The sequence below is a fragment of the Stegodyphus dumicola genome, chromosome 5 (assembly GCF_044657685.1).
Source record: "Stegodyphus dumicola isolate Sdum_Otavi_A_Nest chromosome 5, ASM4465768v1".
Lineage (NCBI taxonomy): Eukaryota > Metazoa > Arthropoda > Arachnida > Araneae > Eresidae > Stegodyphus > Stegodyphus dumicola.
In genome coordinates this window covers 161,905,340-161,929,943 of record NC_140772.1, presented here as the reverse complement: position 1 = coordinate 161,929,943, position 24,604 = coordinate 161,905,340, and the positions used below count along the sequence as shown (strand labels likewise).

Sequence of the window (24,604 nt, the reverse complement as noted above, 5' to 3'; positions counted from 1 at the left end):
AAGACTTAAGTGTTACCCAGACTAGACTTTCAGAGAAAACTCGTCTGTCCCCGTAAGCCCATAGGGTTACTATACAGGTTTATTTTCTTTGTTTACTGTTTCACCAATTAGCGGTTTTTCTCTAGAGTTTTTGAGTTTGTATCGCCTGTTTGGCACTGCCACTGCAATACAATGCTGTATATAATATAATGCTATATATATGCTAGAACAATATACAATGCTATGTTATATATATGCTGGAATGCAATGCAATGCTATAAATATGCTAGAACAATGCTCTATATAAATCAAACATATATCCTAAGTCACGCTTTTGAGACATGAAAAACGTAATTTGAATTTTATCAATCGGCCCAGTAGAACGAGAAATATAGAACTGTGCCCCCCCTTTTTTTTGTGCGGTGTACATCTTTGGGCTTCATGCGAGTTTGAAAGTATACAGATGTGAGATCTAATGTTATCTGAATTTTGTAGATTTAATTTTTTTTGTATTATTTCTTCAATTATGAGCAAATATAGACAGTATACTTCATAATACTGTTTAATTTTTTTAGTATATGGTGAAATGCCATGCCATATGATTGGTAGGTGGGAGGTTATTCCTTTTCTTACAAAAAACAGGGCTTGCATACAAACTGCTGATAGGTGTTCTAATCTTATTTCTCAACATCTCTTATGGATGATCTTTAATTATTTTTTGCTTAACCTTATCGTAATGATAAGGTTTGTTTCTTACTTGGGAGGCTGAATTACCAGCATCTATTTCATGATTAATAATATTAGTATAATAAAAAAGTTTTGAAAAATCTCTACCAGGGTTTCCAGCTGTTTTCTTTCTTCTGTTCCAATACTCCATGGAGAGCTGCAGCGGCTGGACTCTTCTTTCTACTTTATTTATCTGTAATTGTAAAATAGAATCACAGAAATTAAGATAAGTCCCTGCCACTTTTAAGAAATGAATCAGTATCTTACAGCGGCTTGCAGGTTCCGCCGACAAAGAAAACCACCTTTAAGATTTCATCTTTCCCTTGCGCATGCAATAATATTTTGCCTTTGGTGACAATAACTTTTTCCCTGCCTAATTTCAAAAGTTTATGTCTGCGAAATCATTTTATTAAGTTTCCAAAATGAAATTGCACTGAGCTCCAGTATCAATTAGATCTTCAGCAGGGATACTATTGAACAAAACTTGCGCTATTGGCAGTTCCAAATTTCTTATTACCACAGTATTTAATTTCCGAGGGATTTTCCTTATTCCAGAGTGACTGTACCCTCTCGTCAGTACCCCTATTTTGTTTAACTGGTCCCCTTCTTTTTGGTTTGCTTCTTTTCTGCTCCCGCTACTCCCGTTTGAATGTTTTCCTTTCTTTTCAAATTTCTTCTTCAACCCAAACTGCAGTTTTTGCTGGGCATTGGCTTAAAACTTTGCTCCTTTGAGCTCTCACCTCACCCCGCTATTCGATTTTTCTCTCCTATTCGTCGATTTTGAAACTTCGTAGCTTATTCAAATAAGATTTTCCAATGCTGTTGGATTCCGGGGCTTAAAATAATCCTGCACTGCATTTTTATATTTATATAGAAAGAAAAAAATAAATAAATAAATAAAAGGCAGTTGTAATCTATAGCTTTCTGCAGAATTTTAATATTTATACATTACATTTTATTTTTGATGCAGACAGTAATATATGCAAGAAGTAGAGTAGTAGATTTTGTAATTGTGGAACATAGTATAAGGTATCAAGATTATTTTTATTAACTGTAATAAAAACATCAGTATCATGATGCAGATTTATTCAATTGGTTTTTAAATAATTCAACTTATGCTGATCAGCAATATACAATTTTAGTGATGGAGGATAAATGGTAAAGGGTCTTGTTGGGTAGCAACAATTTCGCTTTAGTCAAGAAAATTTTTATCTTTTGCATAGTTAAAATAGTAACAGATGTATTCGTTCAGAGGAAAAAATATTAACAAGAAAATTATTGTCCTTAAAGTGCAGTTATGAAGGATTTTGAAATTAGTCACGAAATTTGATGCTTTAGAAATTAATAAATTAAGTTTTAAGCAACTATTCATTAAATTAATAAAATTCTTGGAAGATTTTTTTTTTCTTAAATATCTTTCTTCATATTTGATTTAATGTGCTAAATGTGTACAACTTCTAAAAGTATTTATAATTTTTAGTAAAAAAGAAAGAACTATTAAAACTGAATGTCTTCTTTCTCAGATAACTCTTGTTTCTTATAATAGAAATTTAGAGAAGAGCTGAGATATAACAGAGAAAAGGCATTTGGAGAAAGTTCACAGTATGAGGTAAAAATATTTTCTGCTTTAGTACTAAGGTTGATTGTGCTTGTTGTCATCATCCAAATGTTTTAAAATTTTGAACCTGCAAGTATGTTATTTTGAATATTTTTCAGACAAAGAAATCAAAGAAACGTCACAAAAAAAGGGTGAGTGATGGTTGATTTAAAATATTTGGAATTAATTTTAATGTTTGTAATTATATTTGCTACATTATGTATTTTATATCTTTTTGAAGTATTTATGAATATTAAAAAACATTTTTTTATATTATTGTGTATTTAATTAATTCAGTTTTATAGCATAATTATTATGGAGATATATGTTACAAAATGCTAATTTTAAGGCAGAAATAATTTCAAGCAACTTTAAATAATACAGCTATAAGAATGGAAGAGAAAATACATATAGAAATTTTTAAATGAGTTGGAAAAAACAGCCTAATTAGGCTGGGATAGATTCTAAATAAAATTCTATTGATTTTGAGACTGATCATACAAGTCCCTCTGCTACTGGAGCAAAGAATTTGTGACAAAACTGTTTTATGCGATAACTATTACTTCAGATTCCCCCCCCCTTCAGAAGAAAGGAATCTATGTCTGATTGGCCTCTGCATTGTTAGTTTTATTCAAAATCTACTGCAAAGGCTGCATTTTTGCCCGATTCTAAATACTGTAATTATAAAATGTGTCTTTCATTTATTTTCATTTTTTACCAGTATTATGTGAGTAAATCATGTTTTATTTTTTGATTGTTTAATGATGTAATATCCTGCTTATTTTATATATTGTGAATATAGGAAGAACTTAGGTATGCTATAATCATCATTGTATTGGATCTACTCTTAAGTAATGTCATTTTTTGCACACGTGCAGAAACAGTGTCATAGGCTACTGCATCACATAAGAAATCCAGCTATAAATAACTATCACCGAGTACATCAGCTCCTTTTGTATCTGCATATCACTTTGCAGTTAAATTGTATAGCAATGATATAGTTTTATGTATGCTTGTGTCTGAAGAATATATATAGCATATATAAGTGAAGTATAATAGTGTAAGTATAATAGTGAATACAAAAATTCTGTGGAATTGTACTTGTTATATGATTAAATGTTATGAAAATGCAATGTAAAAATTTTCATGCAGTGTTTGAATGCAGATCAGAAACTGATTTGAAGATGGCTGTACCTTTTTTTTAATGAAAACTGTTTGATATGTTCATATAGAGAATAACAGTGCAAAAAAAATTACAGAAGGATTTTTTTAAAAAAAAGGGTGTATCTGTGATGTGTCCCGCTTTTCAAATTTTATTGACTGATTTTTCGTTTATGGAATTATTAATGTGGAACCATTTTACAAGTGACTCTTTCTTTTGGCATGTTAGCTTAGTTGGCAAAATTTGGTGTTCCAAAGTCGCCAACGAATTGAAGGCTTTTCGTTAGGTGAGAGGGCAGGCAATCAGAAAGTACCTTGAAAGTTTACTTTTTAATTATTTACAATATTTATGCACAGCATGTAGTGACTCTTATAGTATTATTATGTAGTGACTCTTATAATGCCTATGAACATTTCTCGTCACTCAGTGTCTATAATCTCTTGCTGAGCATTGCAAAAAAGCCATTTTAATTTATAGAGAAGATGTCTTTTGGCTCGTTCATTTCCAAAATTTCTTTCAGAATAGTCATTTTATCTTTCATTTTCGTCGAATGTTAATTTTGACACAATCCCCGTCTTTTATGTTTTCAGCCACCCTTTGGTCACCTAAAATTAAATTTGGTCTAATGTTTTGCAAACTTATGAATTTTTTATATTGTCGGAGAGTTAGGTACTTCTATCTTGAATTGTACCAATCCTTTTAAAAATAGTTTGGTAATGCTTTTTTAAATGTGCATTTTTATTCATTACCTAATGTATTGAAATCCTATCCCAATTTTTAATAGAGGGACATTGAATAAATTTTTACTCTCAGCATCATACTCTCTAGTTGCTTCCTGTAAATGACCCTAAACCTTCTGTAGGAAACAGCCGTTATGGATAAAGAGGATTCATGCCATTCATATGGATGAATATTAAGCAGGTACATAGGAATAATATGAGCCATTTCCCCCTAAAATATTCCTCCATGAAGGCATGAATACACAAATGCCCTAAGGACATTTGTGTGCTTTGCTATATTCAATATTTGTTTGATTCATTCATTGAAATATTTTGACGTATTCAGATATCCACTTGCTTTAATGACCCTAAGGTTGCCAAATTCAAATATCTCCTAATTTAATCTTAAATAGATATTTTATATTATGCTGCAAACTCAAAAAATAAAATCTCCTTTTCAAGATAAAAAACTGTGAAATCTCGTAGGAAAATATAACAAGGTCTTTGGAAAACTTCATTTAATTGAGACTGGATTTTATTGTTTTCAAATTACTTTTATGGACAAATCCATGTTTTGTCAGCTTTCTACTAAAATATTTGTTGAATAAAAAATATCATAAAATAGATGTCTTATGTTACAGCTATACATGGTGTTAGAAACATCTTATTATTATGAATATTTGCATAATCCAAATTGTGCAAACATTCGTAATTTGGATTTATTTTAAGTTAGATTTTAAATCAGAATTTTATTTATTGCCATTAAATCACTCAGAATTTTAAGCAATATGGTTCTAATTTAGAAGAATAAGTTAAAGATTTTGTGTTATACTGAATAAGAGACACTATGAAAACTGGCCATTTGGCAGACTAAGTGGAAGTGAATTACACATTTTTATGCAATAATAAGATCTGCTACAATAAATAGCATGATAGTGTAATTCAATGCATTATAATTGCCCAAAAAATCTGGAACGTTTAAGATGTTCCAAGGTAAAAAAAAAAAAAAAAGTGTTATTTTGCAAAAACAATAAATTAGAATTTTATATCCATGCTTTTATTATATTTTAATAGTTATTCAGGAATCAGTTATATTTTAATATTTATTTCTAGATATTTCCATATAATGATACCTTTTCCTATAAATATTTATGAGTAAACAGTAAAATATAATTGATTCCTAAATAACTAATACTTTGATTATTTAATATATGAATATATTTACATCATATAAATTCAGTTTGTAACACAGATATTTTTCTTAAGTTGTCAAGCTCTTCATCTTCATCTTCATCTTCATCTAGGTGCTCAGATTCATATAGTTCTGAGGTATGTATGTTCTGAGATCTCAGTTTTTTATACTATTTGATAAATTAAAATGACATGAATAAATTATTTAAATTAAGGGTTCTGATTTATACTTTATGTGCCAGGGTTCGTAGCGGTCTTTACAAGTGCTTATAAGTCCTTATATTTGAAAATAAAATATAAAGGCCCTTATAGGTGCTTATTTTTCTTTAAAGCCCTTATTTTTTTGTTTTTGTTTTTAGTGATTTTTTTTTTTTTTTTTTTTGGCTTTTAGTGCTTTTTTTTTTAATGAACGCGCATTTTTTCCCAGTACCAAAGCCGAAAGTAAATAAACAACTTTTCTTCCTTATTTATATGCAACATCAGATGGTGAATCATACTCCTGGAAATTGCTTTTCCCCCCTTTCTCTGCATTAACGTAACCTATGGTGCACGCGAGAGTACAGACAGGTGCATGTCGTGCTATTGGTTAAAGAATTGCAAAAACGGTAGACAATTCCGGTACATTCGGTATTCTTTTCCTCCCACCCAAATATTACACACGTTTGAATTTCTATCAAGAATTTAAGGCTCTAGTGTAGAATTGGGTACCCCTTCGATTAGTGACAAATTAAAAAAAATTTTGGCTATGAAACCTCATTTCTGGTTCCCATGATAGTTTTAATATTTAGCTTCCTGACTTTTTTTAAAGTGAAAGTAGATTGATGTGTACATGGACAAATTTAAAACACTTACAATGCCTAGTTTGTGCAGTTCTGGGGTGATTTTTTAAGTGAAAAAAGATCGATGTTTACATGGACACAGAGTTTGTGCAATTCTGTGACTTCTTATTTTGGTTTCGTGTAGCGTCCATCTTGAAATTGCGCTTTCTTGGTGCCGATCTTGGCGTAAAAAAAATAATCGCCAATAAACAAGGGGCACCCAATTGTAAACTTTTACCGAATTTAATAATTTGCATTCTCATACCGCGTGGTCAGTACATATTCGTGTTTATTAGGATCGTTATGCTTATATTATGAGCATATGCATGAATATTTATAATAATATAGTTGCAGTAACTGCTGAAGTATAGATAAACTTCCAAAAATGGGTGTGTTTTTACACAGATTAGCTTTCTAAGGAATAATATTCAGAAAGGCTTAAATAAAAGGAAAGTAATCAAATAGTCAAAAATTTTTTTTTCCCCCCGGTACATTAATTATACAGTACAGAGGTTGGGAGGTTCTCCCCTTTCTCCGCCAAATCTCTAATATTGATGCAGCGGACTTTTTTTTTGTCAGTGTCCAATCTGGATTGAATAGGACTAAAAGTTTTGCGGTCTACCGAACCCAAGTGAAGAATGACTCTATTCCGGAAATTTAACGCAGTCTGTTCAAAATTAGAATCAAAAACACCCCAGATTAGTAAGTCTCTTTCTTTTTCTTTATTTAGTTCTTTATTCTCCGAATACTGGCAGTTGTTCATTCTGATTCCGATTGCGTAGTATCACGTATGGAAGAATTACGCCGTACATATTGCGCAATAACGTTTGCGGTATTTTGCAGAGATAATTAATTTTTATGTTCAGTCTGAGATTTATTTATGAACACTTAAAAGAGTTTTACTGTGCTTTCTAAGCAGAATATTTCTCAGTTCCGTTGGTCTATTTTTATATGATGCATATATCGAAATGTCAAAATCATTTATTTAGCCGAAAAATCTAAAGAACGGCTACAATCTCATCCCCTCCTCTTTTTCCAGTTATGCTCGACTATACGGAATATTCGGCAATTTCCGAGTATGCGGGTTAGTTAAGCTTTTACTATTAAAGGATGACTGCATGAAGCAATTTCCCATCTCCTGATTTCAGAAATGTGCCTCTTTTTTACTTAAATTACTTTGCTTGGAACTATGTTAAGGGAAAACTCTTATGCAATGAAAATTTAGAAAATGTTTAGAATTTTGATTGAAGTTAAATTATTTAAATATTAATATGAGTAGAAAAATAAATTGTCTTTATTATTAAGTGCCAAACGAATACAATTAATATGGCTTATTGTTATTTATTTTCTATATTTTGAACTGAAATTTCATCATTAAATTTGTAACATAGTTTGTTCTGCATAGTTTTTTTTCTGTCATTTTAAACTAATTCTGTAAATTGAACTGTCATTTAAAAAAAAAAAAAAAAAAAAAAAAAAAAAAAAAGGTGGTACTAATCTGTTTTGAGGGCTGTAAAAAAATTACAGTGAAAATGTATGCGCAGAAGCGCCAAATCTAGCCTACGTGCTGATTTCAGATTGCGTCAGTTTATATAGTTCTATATTTCTTAAGACGCTATTGAAATACTAATATTAATTTTTAAATCTTTTTTTTATATATATAATATATATATATCCTATAGATTTAACAATTTGGGAATTGCCCATGACAAAAAGTCGGCAATAGAATTTGGGGTAAAGTGCAGAATCATCCGCTGCTTGACGCGTTTTTTAAGAACTGCACATACTCAGTATTCATGTGCACATCGACCTATTTTCACTAAAAAAAAAATATCCTAAAATTGAACAAAAATGGCAGTGCGCACACCCTTGACGTTATCTATGTACACATTGATCTATTTTCACTTAAAAAGTAAAAGAAAATTGACAAAAATCCAATTGCTTTTAACCCTTGTAAAAAGTGGCGAACAAATAAGTGAGCTATTCTGCACTTTACTGAGAATATTTTCAAAGAAAAGGCATCATTCATTATAGAAAATTACGTTTGAACAACCAACGAGATGAAATTATGCTTTAACGATAAGTCGGTAGCGAAATAGCAATGCAGGCATCCATTCAGTTATGTTTAGCAATTTTTATATAAATTATAATAATAAAAAAGTATTATATGAAATTAACCTTTCATCTAAATTAAAACATCAATCTTAGATAGTTATTTACTATTATACTTCCTTTCTTGCCGCAATTATTTTTGGTAGCATTGGCATCAACGATAGTTTGGCAACTTTTTTACGGCCCTCGAAACCGAATAGTACCAAAAAAGTTAATTGTTTTCCATTGTTGAGGTAATGCATTCTCTTAATAAATATTGCATTGCTCATATTTTAAATTACAAGTCTAATTTTTCTTTTAAGGTTATGCAGTTGTGTATAATGTAATTAGACAGGTGCTTAATTTTTCCTTAAAATGTGCTTGAAAAGTGCTTATTTTTTTAACTAAAATGTGGCTACGAACCCTGATGTGCTTCTTGGTCATATAACTTGGATATGTAGGTTAAATTGTAATTTTAGTATAACTATAGAAATAAAACAAATATGGTTAGACAATAAAACTGAAACACCTGCATCTAAATCAGTGATTCTCAAAGTGGGTGGTACTGCCCTCCCCTGTGGTTCTGAGAGCCATCTAAGAGGGCACTTGAAGCTTCAAGTGATATTAACCCTTTTGCCGTCCTCTCCTGTCCACAAAAATTTCACCCCAGCAGCCCTTTGTTTTTCACAGCGTGTAATGTTGCTGGCTCTGTACATACATAACTTTCATAGTGGATGAATGAATATGTAAAATTATAAGGAAATAAAGCATAATGGAAAAGTAATACTATCTGCTTATTTCTAACACCAGGATTAATTTGATAACATATGATTCCAAGCGGTATACTTCTCCCATTTTGTTGTTGTAATCTTTTACAATTATTGGTTTTTTTACAGTTCTTTTTCGTGTTTCAACATCAATCATAAAGTTATTATGGACTGTACTCGTCAAACGTATATCCTTCTTGTCTTTTCAGTTCACAACCTCTTTTCCCCCCTTCCCCTGCGAAGATTTCTCACTGTCTTGTGTCTTATGTAAAATGGCGCGGACATTCATAAAACCCGGGGGGGGATTTAATTAGAAATAGAATGCCTGATTAGTACTGTCCTCTAGGAGGTATTGAACAAACAAAAATAAAAACTCAAGCGAGTAAACATTTTGAAAGCATTTTAAACGTTTAAAAGTTTTAAAATGTAGAAGAACGCTTGAAACGCGTTACGGCCACCCTGCAGAAGTTTCACTTGAACGCGCTAGATGCGTTACGTATGATGAAGAGAAGGGCGAAGAAAATAGTATTTACGTGGCAGTATTCAAATCTTCACTCTGTCTACCTCTCTAGAAACATGTCATTCGCAGCTGATATCTGTTGTCATAGCCAGTTACTTTGAATTATGATTGAAAGTGATTTGAATATTCGCTGACATTATTACAAACTGATGTGAAATGAGAACAGTCTGATGTGACGCTAGACTATCTCCATTTGCTTATTTGTAAATATTTTGTGCTACTAAATATTAGAATGAAATTATTGACGAAGGTATTTCTTACTCAAACACCCTGGCATCTGGACCTGAAGAACTAAGAAACATAATTTGTTTACCTTTTTCTTTTTTCAAACCTAAATTTTGCAGTGTGATTATTGCACTGCAGCCATTAAATCATTTGTTTGCTGCTTTCATTTATTGTCTGATTTTCTTAGAAACTGTGTGATGAATGTCAAGCATGAGGTTTAATTTGAAAAGTGTTGATTTTGCATGTATTTTTAACCCAAAATGACTATTGAATGGAAGGAGAGGGTAGTAGCTATTTCTGCTGCGTTATCATCAAAGATATAAATATCCTTTGATGCAGTGATTTTAAAGTTTTTATGCTTATAACAAGTATTAGTTATTTATCAAAAGATTTGATGACATGAAAACAAGCTCAGTGAAAGCATTTAAAAGTTTTTAAAGTCACTGCACATTTTATTTACAAATGATTAGTGCTTTAAAAACATTGTGTAAATATGAAATTGTAAATTGGTGTTAAAACATTGTGATTATCACAAATGGTAGCTATATGTGCAATGACTAATATGCAATTAAAATAAGATTTTATTCACTTGTAATATATAGAAATCTTGGTTAACTGTAAAAGTCTAAATTAAAGTCTTAAAATCTTATTGATCTTATTATATTTTTTTTGGAATAATAAGGAAATAATAATAATTATTTTTATGAATTTTTACAAGTTATTATTTATGATAAAGAACACATAATATATAATAACACGTATTTAATAGAGTTGGTTAAATAACAATAAAATTATAATATTTAAGTGTATATTTTAAATGGATAAAATCGAAAGATCATTAAAGCAAATGCTTTTTTTTTTTTTTTTTTTTTTTTTCATGATTCTTTGAGTTGATACTGAAATTAATCACATTTACAATTACAGAAAAAAAAAAAAAAAAAAAAAGTATAATTGAAATATCACAAAAAAGGTATTAAAATTTAAAGTGCTAATAAATATGAAATTTAAAAAAGTGTAAAAGCTTAATTAAATTTTAATGAATAGTATGTTAACATTTGATGTACAATTTATTTTATAATCAATTAAAATTATTTCTTTATATTTTAAATGAAAAGTAAGTTTGGGCTTTAATGCATAAAAAATAAAGCTACTATTTATTATTTTTATAATTTTGACACAAACTGATTTTTTGATGTTTTTAAGAGCCTAGGAAATTTAGTTGGAGAGTTTTGTTGTAAAAAATGTATAGTATGTATTCAAATAATTAATAACAATTAAAGACTTTGTCTTTCCAAAAAAATTAGTCATATATTCGCAGGTTGAAAAACGATTTTGATTTGTTTTTCTTAAAACAAATATCATAAATCCTTTTAGTTTTCTTTCAGATACTACCATGTCTGAGAATAAGAAAAATTTCAAGAAGTTTAGTGTTGATTATTTGAATGTAATTTCATATAGTTTTCTTTAACTAATACTTTACCAATGTCTCTATTATGTAAAAGTGTTTTCTCAGGTGAAAATATGAGATCTTTCAGACATTGAGGATATCTGTCAACATTCATGCAGGTAAAAAAGTTAGAGATTTGTGTCATTTTCAAGGACTCCAAGAAAAGTTGAAAAACAGCTTGCATTGGCTAATTTTTGCTCAACAAGCATCCAAAGAAGTTAGAGATTAGTTGTATGCTTTACATTGGTTTACTTATTGCTAGATGAAGGGAACAGTATAATACTGTTGAGGTGGATTTAATTCTGCCAGCCATAAAGAAGTTATTACAGATTCTACTTGATAAGTCATTAACAAACATCATAAAAATTTCCTTTGAGTAATAAATGCAAAGAAGAATCAACAACATGGCTGAAAACATTGAAAACTCTAAGTTTTTAAAAAATCTTATTTTTGAACACAATTTGATTATCATCTTTACTAGGGCATAAAACCTTAATTCTCTTTCATGTGTGTAATGTAAAGCATCAGCAAATCTGCCAAATGTTATTTGGCTGAATTTTACAAACTAATATTAAAAAAGAATTATTATTCATTTTAAGAATTTTTTTTTTTTTTTTTTTTGAATAGGAAGAAATTCTGAATTAAACATAGTCGATTGTTACTGATGGTGCTCTAGCAATAGTTGGATGCTACAATGGTTTCTATGGCACTTTTGAAAACAGTGGTATCGGATGTACTAGAAATATAATATGTCATTCACTAATATCTAAAAGCAAAAATCTGAGTGAGCACTTACATAGTTTACTTCCCCCCCCCCCAGAATGCTGAATAAAATGAGGTAATTGTTTAAATGACATGTTGTGTGGAGAGTTCTACAGGGAAAATGATGAAGATTTTAACCATTTGCTTCTTTGTACAGAATCTCATTAGCTATCAAAAGGAATGTGTTTGAGCTCTTTTTCCAAAATTGTGCGTAGCGTATTCGGAAACTACCGTATATACCCGTGTATAAGTCGACCCCCCACTTCGACATAAAAAATTCGTAAAAAATAAGAAACCCGCGTATAAGTCGACCCCCCCCCCACTTCCGAATTCGATCGAGAAACTTTGAAAAAAATTTTTTAAGTACTACATTTATTCAAAATCATCTAAGAAAAAAATGTAAATATACGATAAAAAATACCTTGGTAAATAAACAAAATCAAAATCCTTCAACGTCCGATTCATGGTCAGATTCGCCAAACATTTCATAGAACTCTTCTGTCGTCATCATACATATTTTCAGTCTCAAACTCTGTATTGTTACAATCACTACTAGAGCCTTCGTCGTCATTTTCACTTTCAAAAACAGCATCATCTTCCGTGCCGTCTAGTTCTGTATTTTCCCTTTTTAAAAGTTAAAAGAAATATTCAAAACTGTTCAGTTATTGCGTGGGCTATTTTTTTAAATTTTGACGTGTACGCCTGTTAACAAAAGTATTTCATCGATGAACAATAACTATTATAAAGACTTATGCGTACCTAAAAACTATCTGCATTTCTTTTTTCTTGGTGTGTTGGCGAAACTTTTTTATTGCTCGATATTGATCGGTTGTTCGGGGGCCGAAAATCCTTTGGTTTAATCGAAACTTACTCTAGTTAAAGTATGAAACTCTGTGATTAGTTCGTCACATAATTTAAGTCATGAAATTACTGCAAATAAGTGACTTATTTGATAAGTCGTCCAATTTGAGTGCATGAAGAAAACAACTGCATTATATAAAGAAATTTTTGAACTTCCGATTCTTTTAATTTTTTATGGCCCCGCGTATAAGTCGACCCCACCACTTTGAAGTCTTTTTTTGGTCAAAAATATCTCGACTTATATGTGGGTATATACGGTAAGTACCGTTTCATTCTAGCGCCGTTGCAGCGCTGTGGTAGGCGTCCCACGCATGCACACTAGTCTTTCTTGTTCACTGACTTTCAATCGTCACCATTTTAGTTGCTCTATGTTGTATTTTCAGTTTGCTGTGCACATTCAAAATGTTTAAGACAATTAGTTCTTCCACTGACTGTGAGATTCGTGCTGTGATTAAATTTTTGAACGCAAGGAATGTTAAACCGGCCGAAATTTATCGTCAAGTGACAGAAGTTTACGGTGAATTCGCGATAAGTGATGGAATGGTGAGAAAGTGGGTAAGAATGTTTAATGCAGGTCGAACAAATGTCCACGCTGAGGCTCAGAGTGGTCGGCCTTCTGTTGTCACTGATGATTTGGTAAGGAAAGTTGATGAAGCAATGCATGAGAACAGACACTTCACAATGACAACTCTTTTAGAGGCATTTCCACAAATTTCATGTACTATTTTGTTCGAAATTGTGTCTGACCGCTTGAATTATCGCAAACTGTGTTACCAATGGTTCCAAAAATGCTCACTGATGTTCACAAAACAAAGCGACTTGATAGTGCCCTGACATTTCTCACGCGGTACAGTGATGAGGGAGAAAACTTTTTTAACAAATTGTGACAGGTGATGAAACATGGGTGTGTCATTTCACACCAGAATCGTAACAACAATCGATAGAGTGGAGACACACTCATTCTCCGAAAAAACCATTAATGCGGCACAATATTGTGAGACTTTAACAAAACTAAGGTTTGCCATTCAAAACAAATGAAGAGGAATGCTCAGTAAAGGAATTGTGTTGCTCCATGACAATGCTTGGCCCCATACTGCTGGTGTCACTCAATCGTTAATTCGACAGTTTCATTGGGAGCAGTTTGATCACCCGCCGTACAGCCCGGACTTGGCGCCGTCCGACTATCCCTTGTTCCTGCACATGAAGCGCGAGCTTGGTGGCAAGCGCTTTGAATATGACGATGACACGAAAAATGCTGTGGAGTCGTGGTTATCGAAACTGGCGGGAAGTTTCTTTGACGATGGTATACAAAAACTGGTCACCCGCTATGACAAGTGTTTGATCATTGGCGGAAACTATGCTGAAAAATAGTTTAAGACATGTATTTTCATGTAAAAATAAAATTGGGTTTGAAAAAATTGCTTTACTATTTTTTTTTTTCAAAACGGTACTTAATTTCCGAATACGCCCCGTAACTCAGTGCTAGAGTTTTTGGAAGAAAAAAAATGCTGTTTTAAGAGCAGATTTAATAAATTCAAAAACTGGTATAGCTTGCCCGACAGATTTATGTAATATATTCATTAAATCCAATCTTCAACTCCAAGGTGATGATGACCTGAATTTAATTAAAACCAAAAATTAAATTTGTGCATTTGTGGCAAAGTTACAAACCTGTAAAAAAAACTTGCAAAATCCATAGTCACTTTCCAAATTTTTGAAATTTAGGGAAAAGTGATGAAGGTGTACATGAATACTGACATTTTTTAAATGTCTGGAATTGGATTTCAAAAAAACAATTTGATTTTAAATTTTAAACAACCAGCATTTAAAATGAATGTACCCATTTTTCTGTTAAGTTTTAGAAGCCTTTCCAAGATCAAAGGAAGCATTTATTGAGCTAAGAGAAAATGAAGTACTTAAATTTAGAGCTGAATATAAACAATTTTCGCTGTAGAAGCAGATAATTGAATTTTATCCTGGTTTATGGAATATTGTACATTGAAGGGGAATGATGAGAGGAGATTAAAAAAATCATTTTTCCAACTCTATCATTTTGCATATCCTGGACAGGCTCATTTGCTTTAAAATTAGGAGATTATGTGGGATATAATATCTACCATATCCTGGACACTGGTGTTAAGGATTCGGAATTATGCATTATATGCACGAAACTTCATACTCTGCTGTTGCTTATGAAATCCAAAATCATTCAATGTTCTCAACCACAGGTGCAAACATTGGCTTGAGATTTGGATTGCTGGATTTCCAGATGTTTGTTTCCATTGCCTTTATATATTTACGAGGGCTATCCAGAAAGTAGATTACGTTTTGGAATAAAAAAATAAACAAAGTATAGGAAACAAATTTTATTATATACAGATGAAAGCCACACTCAAATACTACTTTTCTACATAGTCACCATACAAATTAAGGCATTTATCGTAGCGATGTACGAGCTTGGAAATTCCTTCGTCGAAAAATTCGGCCGCCTGCGCCTTCAACCACTTCTTCTTGCAGCTGTGCGTCGTCATCAAAACGCTGCATAGCCAGCCACTTCTTCATTGCTGGGAATAGGGAATAGGTCACCCATGTTTCGTCACCAGTAACGATGCGATCGAGTAAAGAGTCACCATCCTTATGGTAAGCGTCCAAAAAGTTCAACGCTGCAGCCATTCGCTGATTTTTGTGGTCCTCTGTCAAGATTTTTGGAACCCATCTTGCACAAAACTTGTGGTAACCAAGCTTTTCGCTGATGATTTCGTGCAACAAACTTCGCGAAATTTGTGGAAAACTCAAAGAAAGTTCCGTTATTGTGAAATTTCGATTTTCACGGACTTTAGCATCGACCTTTTTCGAGAAGTTCGGCGGTCACTATGCTGGGTCTCCCACTTCGATCTTCGTCGTGAACATTGGTTCGGCCATTTTGAAATCTTATGACCCACTGACGCACTCCACCTTCAGTGATAATGTTGTCCCCATACACTTCACGAAGCTGCCGATAGATTTCTATCGGTTTACAGTTTTTTGCAGTCAGAAACCTTATTACTGAGCGCACCTCGCAGCTCGCGGGATTTTCAATTAACGCAGACATTTCAAACCGTCACAGTATCTGAACGGAGCACAGCACGAACCTCTCACTAGCACGGCTAGATGCCGACTGAGCTGCGCAACGCTCTGACCCCAAGATGGCCGCGCTAGCCCCGCCCCTAGCGGACACAGACGGAAACGTAATCTACTTCCTGGATGGCCCTCGTATATGCAGAAAAAATGACCAACTTGTTTCTTGTTTGGATCAATTTTTTTTTACCTTCAAAATGAATTAAAGATAAAACTCAAGTTTCTCATAAAGATCATGATCACACTCATAAAGTTTAACACATTCTGATCAAGTTGTTTCTTGTTGGGATCAATTTTTTACTTACAAAATGAATTACAATATATCTATCAATCTCATAACATCCATGCTTTCTGGGCCATCAACAAGAAAGTCAGATATGAAGCTTCCCCCCCCCCAAATGCATTAATAATAACATTTAGCAATTATGACATAATTTGTGTGTTAATCATTAAAAATATTCTTACAAATGCAGTCGACCAAAATTTGTTTTGTGATTAACTTGTTGGCCATGCTTAATATACAAGTACCTGATAACTACATGTATATTAAATTTGAAATCTTAAATTATATCTATCCATAAACACGAAATGGTATAAAGAGTTTAGTAAATTAAAAATTTTTTTAAGTAAATGAATTTTGCTGGATAACTAGTAAGATGATTGTGTTTGTTTATGCTTTAATACAGTTTATCAGTGATTAGTCGAACCTTGATCAACCTTCCTAAGGTATAGCTTTGTTACCTTCAATTATCTAGCCTGTAGTTTGCCTATTAATTTATAATGCTGTTGTCAAGTTAGCAATTTTTTTAACTTTGAACCTATCACAGAATACCAAATGTTGAAAACCCTTGATTTAAATAAATTTGGCATAAATATTGTTTTGATTTCATTTTTTCATATTGTAGTACCAAATTTTTTCACTGTTGTTATTATTTCAAAAAGTGCATTTAACAATTTTAGATGTCATGTAAAATCATATAATAAAATGTAGAATTATGTAATAAAATAAAATCTTATTTAATGCTTATTTTATATAATGCAATTTTGATGAATCCTGAAAATGCACATCTTTATGATGATTTGTTTTAATGTTGCAATATTCAGACCTCAAGAATTATTAAAATGAGATGTTCATTATAATTGGTATTATAGAAAGATTTCAAGTATCAATAAATGATATGTGAATTGTTTGCAACTATATGAAAATTTTTGAAAAGGGTTTGCAATTTATCTTATGAAAAGGAAATATTAAATTATATTTAAATGCTTTACTTTTTTAAAAAATACAAAATACAAATAATGTTGAATGAATTAAAAAATATTTTAAAATAAAACAATCTTTAAATTTTTTTTAAATTGCAAAAATTACATAGACTAACAAACATAATTATTTTATACAATTTATGACAAAGCTACCGCATATTATTTTCTTTCAGATCAGTTGATTTTTTAGAAAGTTTTAAGGCCAAGCAATGATTTTTCAAAAAGATTAAGGCTTAAGTTATCAAATATTGTAAATCAAACTGAAAGCTTATTCAGGACTTAATTTTCTATTAGTGCTACTGATAGTAATCGTCTCTATTGATTTTAGCTTTACAACATTAAGAATTTCATTATGCAATTTTCCTGTTAACCTCAGTGTTTCCTGTTAATAAAAAAAAATTAATTTTTATTTCATGTTTTAATATGGAGTTTAATGTTTATCAAAGTATGATTATGACACGTAATAAATGTGGTAATGGAAACAAGGAATAAACAACAAGAACAAGGGACTAGTTAGAGACATATTTATTTAACATGGGACTTGCATGAGCTCTCCACAGCTCGCTGCTGGTTATGCGGAATAACTGAAGTTTTCCATTATCAAATTAGTTGATAATGTTTATGTATGGTTCATATCATTATACTTAACCTGAATATGAAGGCAATTAAGAACTATAAAGGGAAAGATACAGGAATATGATTTGTTAAGATATTGTGACAGAAAATCTTCTTTCACTGAAATTTATTATTAATATATAAAAGCAATGGATAAATAATTCATTACACTTTTTATTTATTCATGTCCTTGTATTTTGAACTGGCATTTTGTTTTAGCTTTTGGCAGTGTTTAGAACAGTCCACCAAAGAAATTATTTTATTTTGGCAAATAATTTGCATTAAAGACACCCCATAATTTTTTTTATTATTATTCTGTCTAAAATACTAATTATAATCTGTAGAATCTCCTGTTAATAATCATTTATGAAAACATAAAATTATTCAAGAAAAGAAAACTAGAAGTAAAGTAGTTCTGGTCTTATGTTTCCCTATTCATTTTTATTATGGACTATTAATCTAATTAGTACTATTATTTATTTAATTTATGTGTACCTTTTTACCAGGATTAATAGGGTCATTATTAAAATTACTGTATTTAATGTTATTTTGTGTGATACATTTTCTAGAATTTTAAATAGAGTAAAAACATGTGTAGTTTTAATTAGTACAATTATCTGAAATTGAGATTAAAAACAGGATTGCCAGAAATTTGAAGCTAATTAGTACTATTATTTATTTAATTTATGAATTGGGTTGCTACTATTAGTTTTTTTTTTTTTTTTTTTAATTTAGATACATATCAAATGTAAATTATACGAAAAGAGTGCAAAGGTACATCTAGAGTAAATCTCAAATTATTACCAAATCTTCCATTTATATACATAATTCTCTTCTTTGATTAACATTTGAGATGTCAAATACTAAGAATTGTTATAAAAAAAGGTTTTTCAGTTTATCATATTGGCATTGAAAATGTAAAACATATTTGCAACTTTTCAAATCTAATGTCATTTGGAATAATCCTTTATTGCAGCATTCATACAGAAACATAATATCAGCTTATTAGAAGAAAATATAATTATTTCTAAATTTTCACTTTTACTGAAAAGAATTTCCACTTTTCATATAAAAGTATTGCATTATATTAAAAAAAAAAAAAAAAAAAAAAAAAAAACCCTTTGTACTCTCTTTTATTCTTCTACTTAGGTTAAATTTATAATATGAAACAAATTGCGTTACATATATCCAAAATAAGGATTTGCTTATGTTCATTAAGTTTCATATATAATATGAAATATTTAAAAAAATTTTTATATTGTAGATGTTTAATTATTATTTTTTTTCCTTAACTTTATTAAACTGTTTGATACTTAATGGAATTTGGGAAAAGGATGAGTCTCATAGTTACGAACATAAGCACAAGAAGTCAAAGCAAAAGAAGCATAGCAAAAGTTTCCATGAACACAGGAAGTCAGATGTAAGTTGAAATTTGATGATTTTTTACTAAGAATTCTGCTTTGATATTCCTTATATTACTTCAGAAAAGACCTTATAAAATGAAAACAGTTTTATGATCTAATATTTTATTATTGGAAACAGATTAAAATGCAAGTATATTTTCAGAATTATTATCTTTTAATAACAGTGTATTTATTTTTCTTAATATATAATGTATGTATATTGTAATGTTTTTTAAGCATTTAACGAAATAAACTTGGCTACTCCAACTCACTGCTACCATTTCTCCTCTTTATCTCTTTTTCAATTTCAAATTTACAACTCTCAAGAAAAACAATTCTGATATTGCTTAGCAACAGTTACAAGATAACATTGCCATTCCAATATTAAATACATAAATGTGTATAAAAATGAGAAATATAAATAAGAAAATACTACAACCAATATTACAAGACATAAATATGTATAAAAATGAGAAATATAAGTAAGAAAATATTACAGCCAATATTAATACCTCCCCCCCCTTTCCAGATAAACTTTACAATTTCTTCGATGAACGACAGTGTTAATTAAAAGGTTGCAATACCAGTGTCCATCTCATAAGTCATGAATTTAGACTCGTATTATTTGTGTGCCAAGCTAAGGGATTATGATCGGTCATGATGAGGAATTTAGTATGCCCGTCTAAATAATATTGTAATTTCTTTACAGCGAATATTCTGGCGGTGCATTTTTTTTCTGTGGTAGAGTACTTTTTTTCAGTTTCTGTAAACTTCTTACTGAGGTATAATACTGGATGATATTCATTGTCTCGTTCATCTTTCTGAACTCAAATGACACCCATACCAGAGTTTGAAGGATCAGTTTACAAAATAAACTCCTTATTGAAATCAAGTGAGTGTAATAGAGGCTTTTACTTTGCGGCAATTTTACTTCTTGTATCTCTTTGCTAAGTTTTCTGACGCGTGCTTAGATTCTGAATGTATTTTAAATTTCTTAGCTGTAAAAGCACCTTCATGAGTTCTTTTGTCAGAAGTTCTTTGATGTCCTGTCTAACACATCTTTGCTTTTTGGAGAAGAAGGAACTGGGGAACTTGTAGGGGAATAATCATACACACTATCCATAGAAGATGAATCAGCAGGTAAGTAAGGTGAGTCAGCTTCCATATCAATAACTTCGTTTTCTATTTCTTGACTATTAGGAGGGTGAGTATTGACCAAATTACCCTGAGTTTTAGCACTATTATTTGTTTGGTTCTGTATCAAAGATTTATAGTTCTGCATTTGATCCCTATTATTTTTCAGGAATAACAATTAATTCCCTTTCATTTCCATTATCTATTTCCTTTTTCACCAACAACCCATTCTCTTTTACTTTGAAATCATTTATCTTACTGGAATTTTTAGCTTCGCTAAGCAACGAGGTTAGGTCTCTGCTTTGATGCTGAGATTCAATTAATTCGTTAGAATTAACATTAATTACTTTCTTAATTTCCTTGTCTTCCTCATCAGCTTGCGGTATAAAATATCTTCGAGATCTTTTTACTTGACATTATGTCAAAACCACATTTTTCTAAATTTAAGAATAGTTTAACACTTTTATTTTATCAACATTAAATTAATAATTAATGTGGTGGATGATCCTGTAAATCCACATTTTATCAAATCGGGGAATTAAACTGGCACGGCTACCCTCATCCCTTTTCCATATTGATTCTTTTCCCCTCTACATTGGTGTTTTATTACAGTGATTGCTGAAAACCAAGCTTTGCACTAATATGAAGTCGAAAATGAAACTGAAATCTGCTGAGCCTTGTCACTTGAAAGGGGAATTGAAATCTAAAATTCTGTCGATTCCATGTTGGCAAATTTTGATTTCAAACTGTTGTCGCAAAATAACTCAATTCTTTCCATAAAAGTTAATTCATACAGAGCACTAGTGTTAAATGGATCTTGAATTCATGCAAACCTAACAAAATCTTCATTTTGAAAGTATTTCTAAAACCTGTTCTAAAGTATAAGCTGTGAAAAGTGCCTTCAAACATGGTTTTTATATCTTGAGAAAGATGAAGTTCATTTGAGGTCAAAATTTGCTGCAGTATTAAAAAATAATCTTTGCTTACATTTTCATTCAATTTTCTTCTCGATAGTTTGTTTCTTTTTATTTTTAAATTTTTTTTTAATAAAAGCTGATATTTTTTCTGTTTACTTCAAAAGATGCAAGTTTTGTCCCTGAAGCTAGACATGTCAGCTTTTCAAAAATAACATGCCAGTTTTATTAAAAAAACTGATATCAGCAAAATCTTCTGCATCTTTGTATCCTTCCTTTTTAAGGAAAATAAAAATTTCTTGCCATAGTTCAAAGTTACATGATAAAACATTACAACAAGAGAGCCGTCATGCAGTACAACAAAGATGGTGTTTGGTTCCTATATCCTCAGATAATTTTTAAAAACACTGCTTTAAATGGAGGAGATTTTATAAAACTTACCACATTCACCATGAATTCTAACACCCGATTTTCAGAAGCTCTGACGTTTCTATGAATAATACAGTGAGTTCACAGTACATTTGATGCTTTACTTCGAACAAGTGCCTGTAATTCTCCATAGCAGCCAGACATGGTGTGAACATGGTCAGTACAAACAACACACTTAGGTCAGTTCAATTATTTTCAGCTATGAATGTGTCAAGAATCTCGAACAGGTCCTGAGCCTTTGCTTCTGCCATGATATTTAAAATAGGTCTTTCATGTTACCATTTATAAACCGTACATAACATATCATATTTATCCATCGCCTCATCTAGCTGCAGTCCAAATTTCACTCCTTTAATTTTTTCAAGTAATTGATTGCTGATATCCTCCATTGTGTTATTGGCTAAAGATTATTGATGCAGTCTTAAATAAGTGTATCTTTTTGTTGTTCCAGTTCTTTTAACTTCCTGGCAAAAAAATCACAAGATTTCCAAACTATGTTTCGATGATTAGCTTCAAAGTGGCACTTCAATTACTTGGAAGCCTATACTCCTCTGCCAAAACTTTTGTACCCAATACACATTGTAATCTCTCTTCACCATTCATTTCTGTGGATGTAAAACTAAACTCTAAATAACCGACATCGTATTTATGATATTTTTTTCTTCATAATCGTGCCAGTGGTTGGAGACATGCTTTCTTTATCTACAAAATTATGTTTATTAATCTTTAAAAATAGTCCATCATCAAAGATACAAAGGCCAAAAATCACAAAACTATTTATCAAAAACAACAAACATGAAATAATGTAATGCTAACTCTACTGTTACTGTTTATTTATATGAAGCTATGACTTAAATTGCACTCGACTTAGATAGCCAACCGACTGAATCGAGCTGGCAACGCTTGCATATGCGTTCCACATGATCGTCCAGAACAGTCAGAATCTTCCAAAAAAGATTAGTGAAAGGTCTATGCACCTCGACGTGTGTATTCTACCAGCCAACGTAAGTTGAGGACGCTTGGATACAGTAGAACGTCTATGCTTGCACCGTAGAATATAGCTCTACCATTGTTATGATGTAAAAAACGCTATGAAATTTAAGTTTGCAAAGGAACATAATGAAAATGTGTCAAACGATAGATTATGTTGCATCCAGCTTTTTATTTAAAAATTTACTAATAGCATGTTGAGCATTTGATGACCAACAAGAAAACACCCCCTTTTTTGCATTGTTGCAGCAACTGCTAATTCCAGTAACTCTGACCTTACCCCTACTCTCAATGAAAAAAGCAGTTAAATTATTCATTCATTCACTGACCAGGAGAAAAAGAAAGAAATTTTGTGGCATCTGTTTCATCTTTGACATATGTATATAATTTCAAAACCTCATAAGGCTGGAAAACCATTACACAGTTACACTAAGATTATCATTATGAATGTTTTTGTCAAATTATGACAGCATTTTCGTAATAAATCTGATGACGAGATTATTTCTTTTGTTGCTGATTTTCTGTGATAAGCATAAATTGCATGAAATCCGTGCTGAAAAAAAATGGTGAATTTTCAACTACGAGGAAAAAAATTACCTCTGAAAGTTGGTAGACGCAAACTAACATTATAAATGAACCAATGAATCAAACATTATGACTTACTAACTTTGGCAACAATACAAAGAAAAATTCATGGTTTATTTGTTTCAAAATGAGCAGTGAAAAAGTCGTTCTAGCTTTATACATGTTTGCAAGTTAGACTGTCGTGAGGTGTACTGCAATTGGGGAAACATAGGGCCGCCGGTTCGTGTTTGCAAGAATATTCTGCATCGGCAACTTCACTTTCATACAGGTTTAAGTAAAAACAAATTCTAGATATTTTTATCTTCTTTCTTCGTTTAGTTAGGCTAAATGTTTTGGTTCAATTAATTATGAAGTTTTTACACTATTTCACGGCACTATATAGAGGCCGCAGTACACAGTTTGGAACCACTGGTTTAAAAAACATTTTAAGTAGAGTAAGTGTTTTCCTCTTCAAAATGCTTTCTTGTTTGTGTGTCAGATGTTATATGTACTGCACTAATAATTGCAAACTTTCCCTTATTCAAATGCATGCATATATTTATTCAGAATGCATATTTTTGGAAAATTTTAACTGTTAATAAATTATTTGTATTTTGGTACATTACGAGATATTAAACTATATAATTGTCATCTTATCATTTCAGAGTGATTCATTCAAACACCTGAAAAAGAAGAAAAAGCACAAAAAAGACAAATAATTTGTAAAATATCACTTCATTGTTTTTGAATTCATTCTGAACAAGTTATATTTGGCTGCGAGATAAATGTTAAACACAGAAAATTTCAGTCATTGAATTGTAAAATTTTTCTGAGTTGTCTTTTTTTAAACATTTTATGTGTCAGAGTATTGTATTTACATTTCAAAAAAACCAACAGCCATTTTTTAATATATACAACGTGATATATTTCACGAGTTAACACAAATTATGTCAAGTTGCAGAAGTGTAAATTTATTGTAATTATAAATACTACTTGTATAATAAATAATTTGTAGCTTATGCCATCTTCTAACAGTGATTTAAATGGAGACAATTTGCATTTTTTGTTGTTTCTACTTTTCTGGATGTTAGATCTTTCTGTATATAGAAAGAGCTTGCTTATCAAAGAAATATATAGAGATATAACTCACTTTTATTTTATAACCAAATGCACATAGTTTAATTTTTCTTTGAATAGTGATTCTGCCATATTTATGCTTAACCCCTTCACGCCGACTGTCACGTCTACATGCCAGCAACAAACACACTCACTTCCCGGCCAACACGCAGGCGTGCCAGAGCATTTTCCCG

General features: G+C 31.0%; 1 protein-coding gene across 1 annotated transcript in view; it reads left to right on the top strand.

The window, feature by feature from the left end:
* The window catches only part of LOC118206029 (protein FAM133B-like), a 59,518-nt gene extending 35,205 nt beyond the window's left edge, over positions 1 to 24,313 (top strand). The window contains exons 4-8 of the mRNA XM_035378306.2: positions 2,252 to 2,314; positions 2,422 to 2,454; positions 5,450 to 5,512; positions 19,194 to 19,280; positions 23,960 to 24,313. Coding sequence (XP_035234197.1) covers positions 2,252 to 2,314; positions 2,422 to 2,454; positions 5,450 to 5,512; positions 19,194 to 19,280; positions 23,960 to 24,013 — 300 coding nt within the window. The 3' untranslated portion in view covers positions 24,014 to 24,313. The remainder of the gene's footprint in view (positions 1 to 2,251; positions 2,315 to 2,421; positions 2,455 to 5,449; positions 5,513 to 19,193; positions 19,281 to 23,959) is intronic.
* The last annotated feature ends 291 nt before the right edge of the window (positions 24,314 to 24,604 follow it).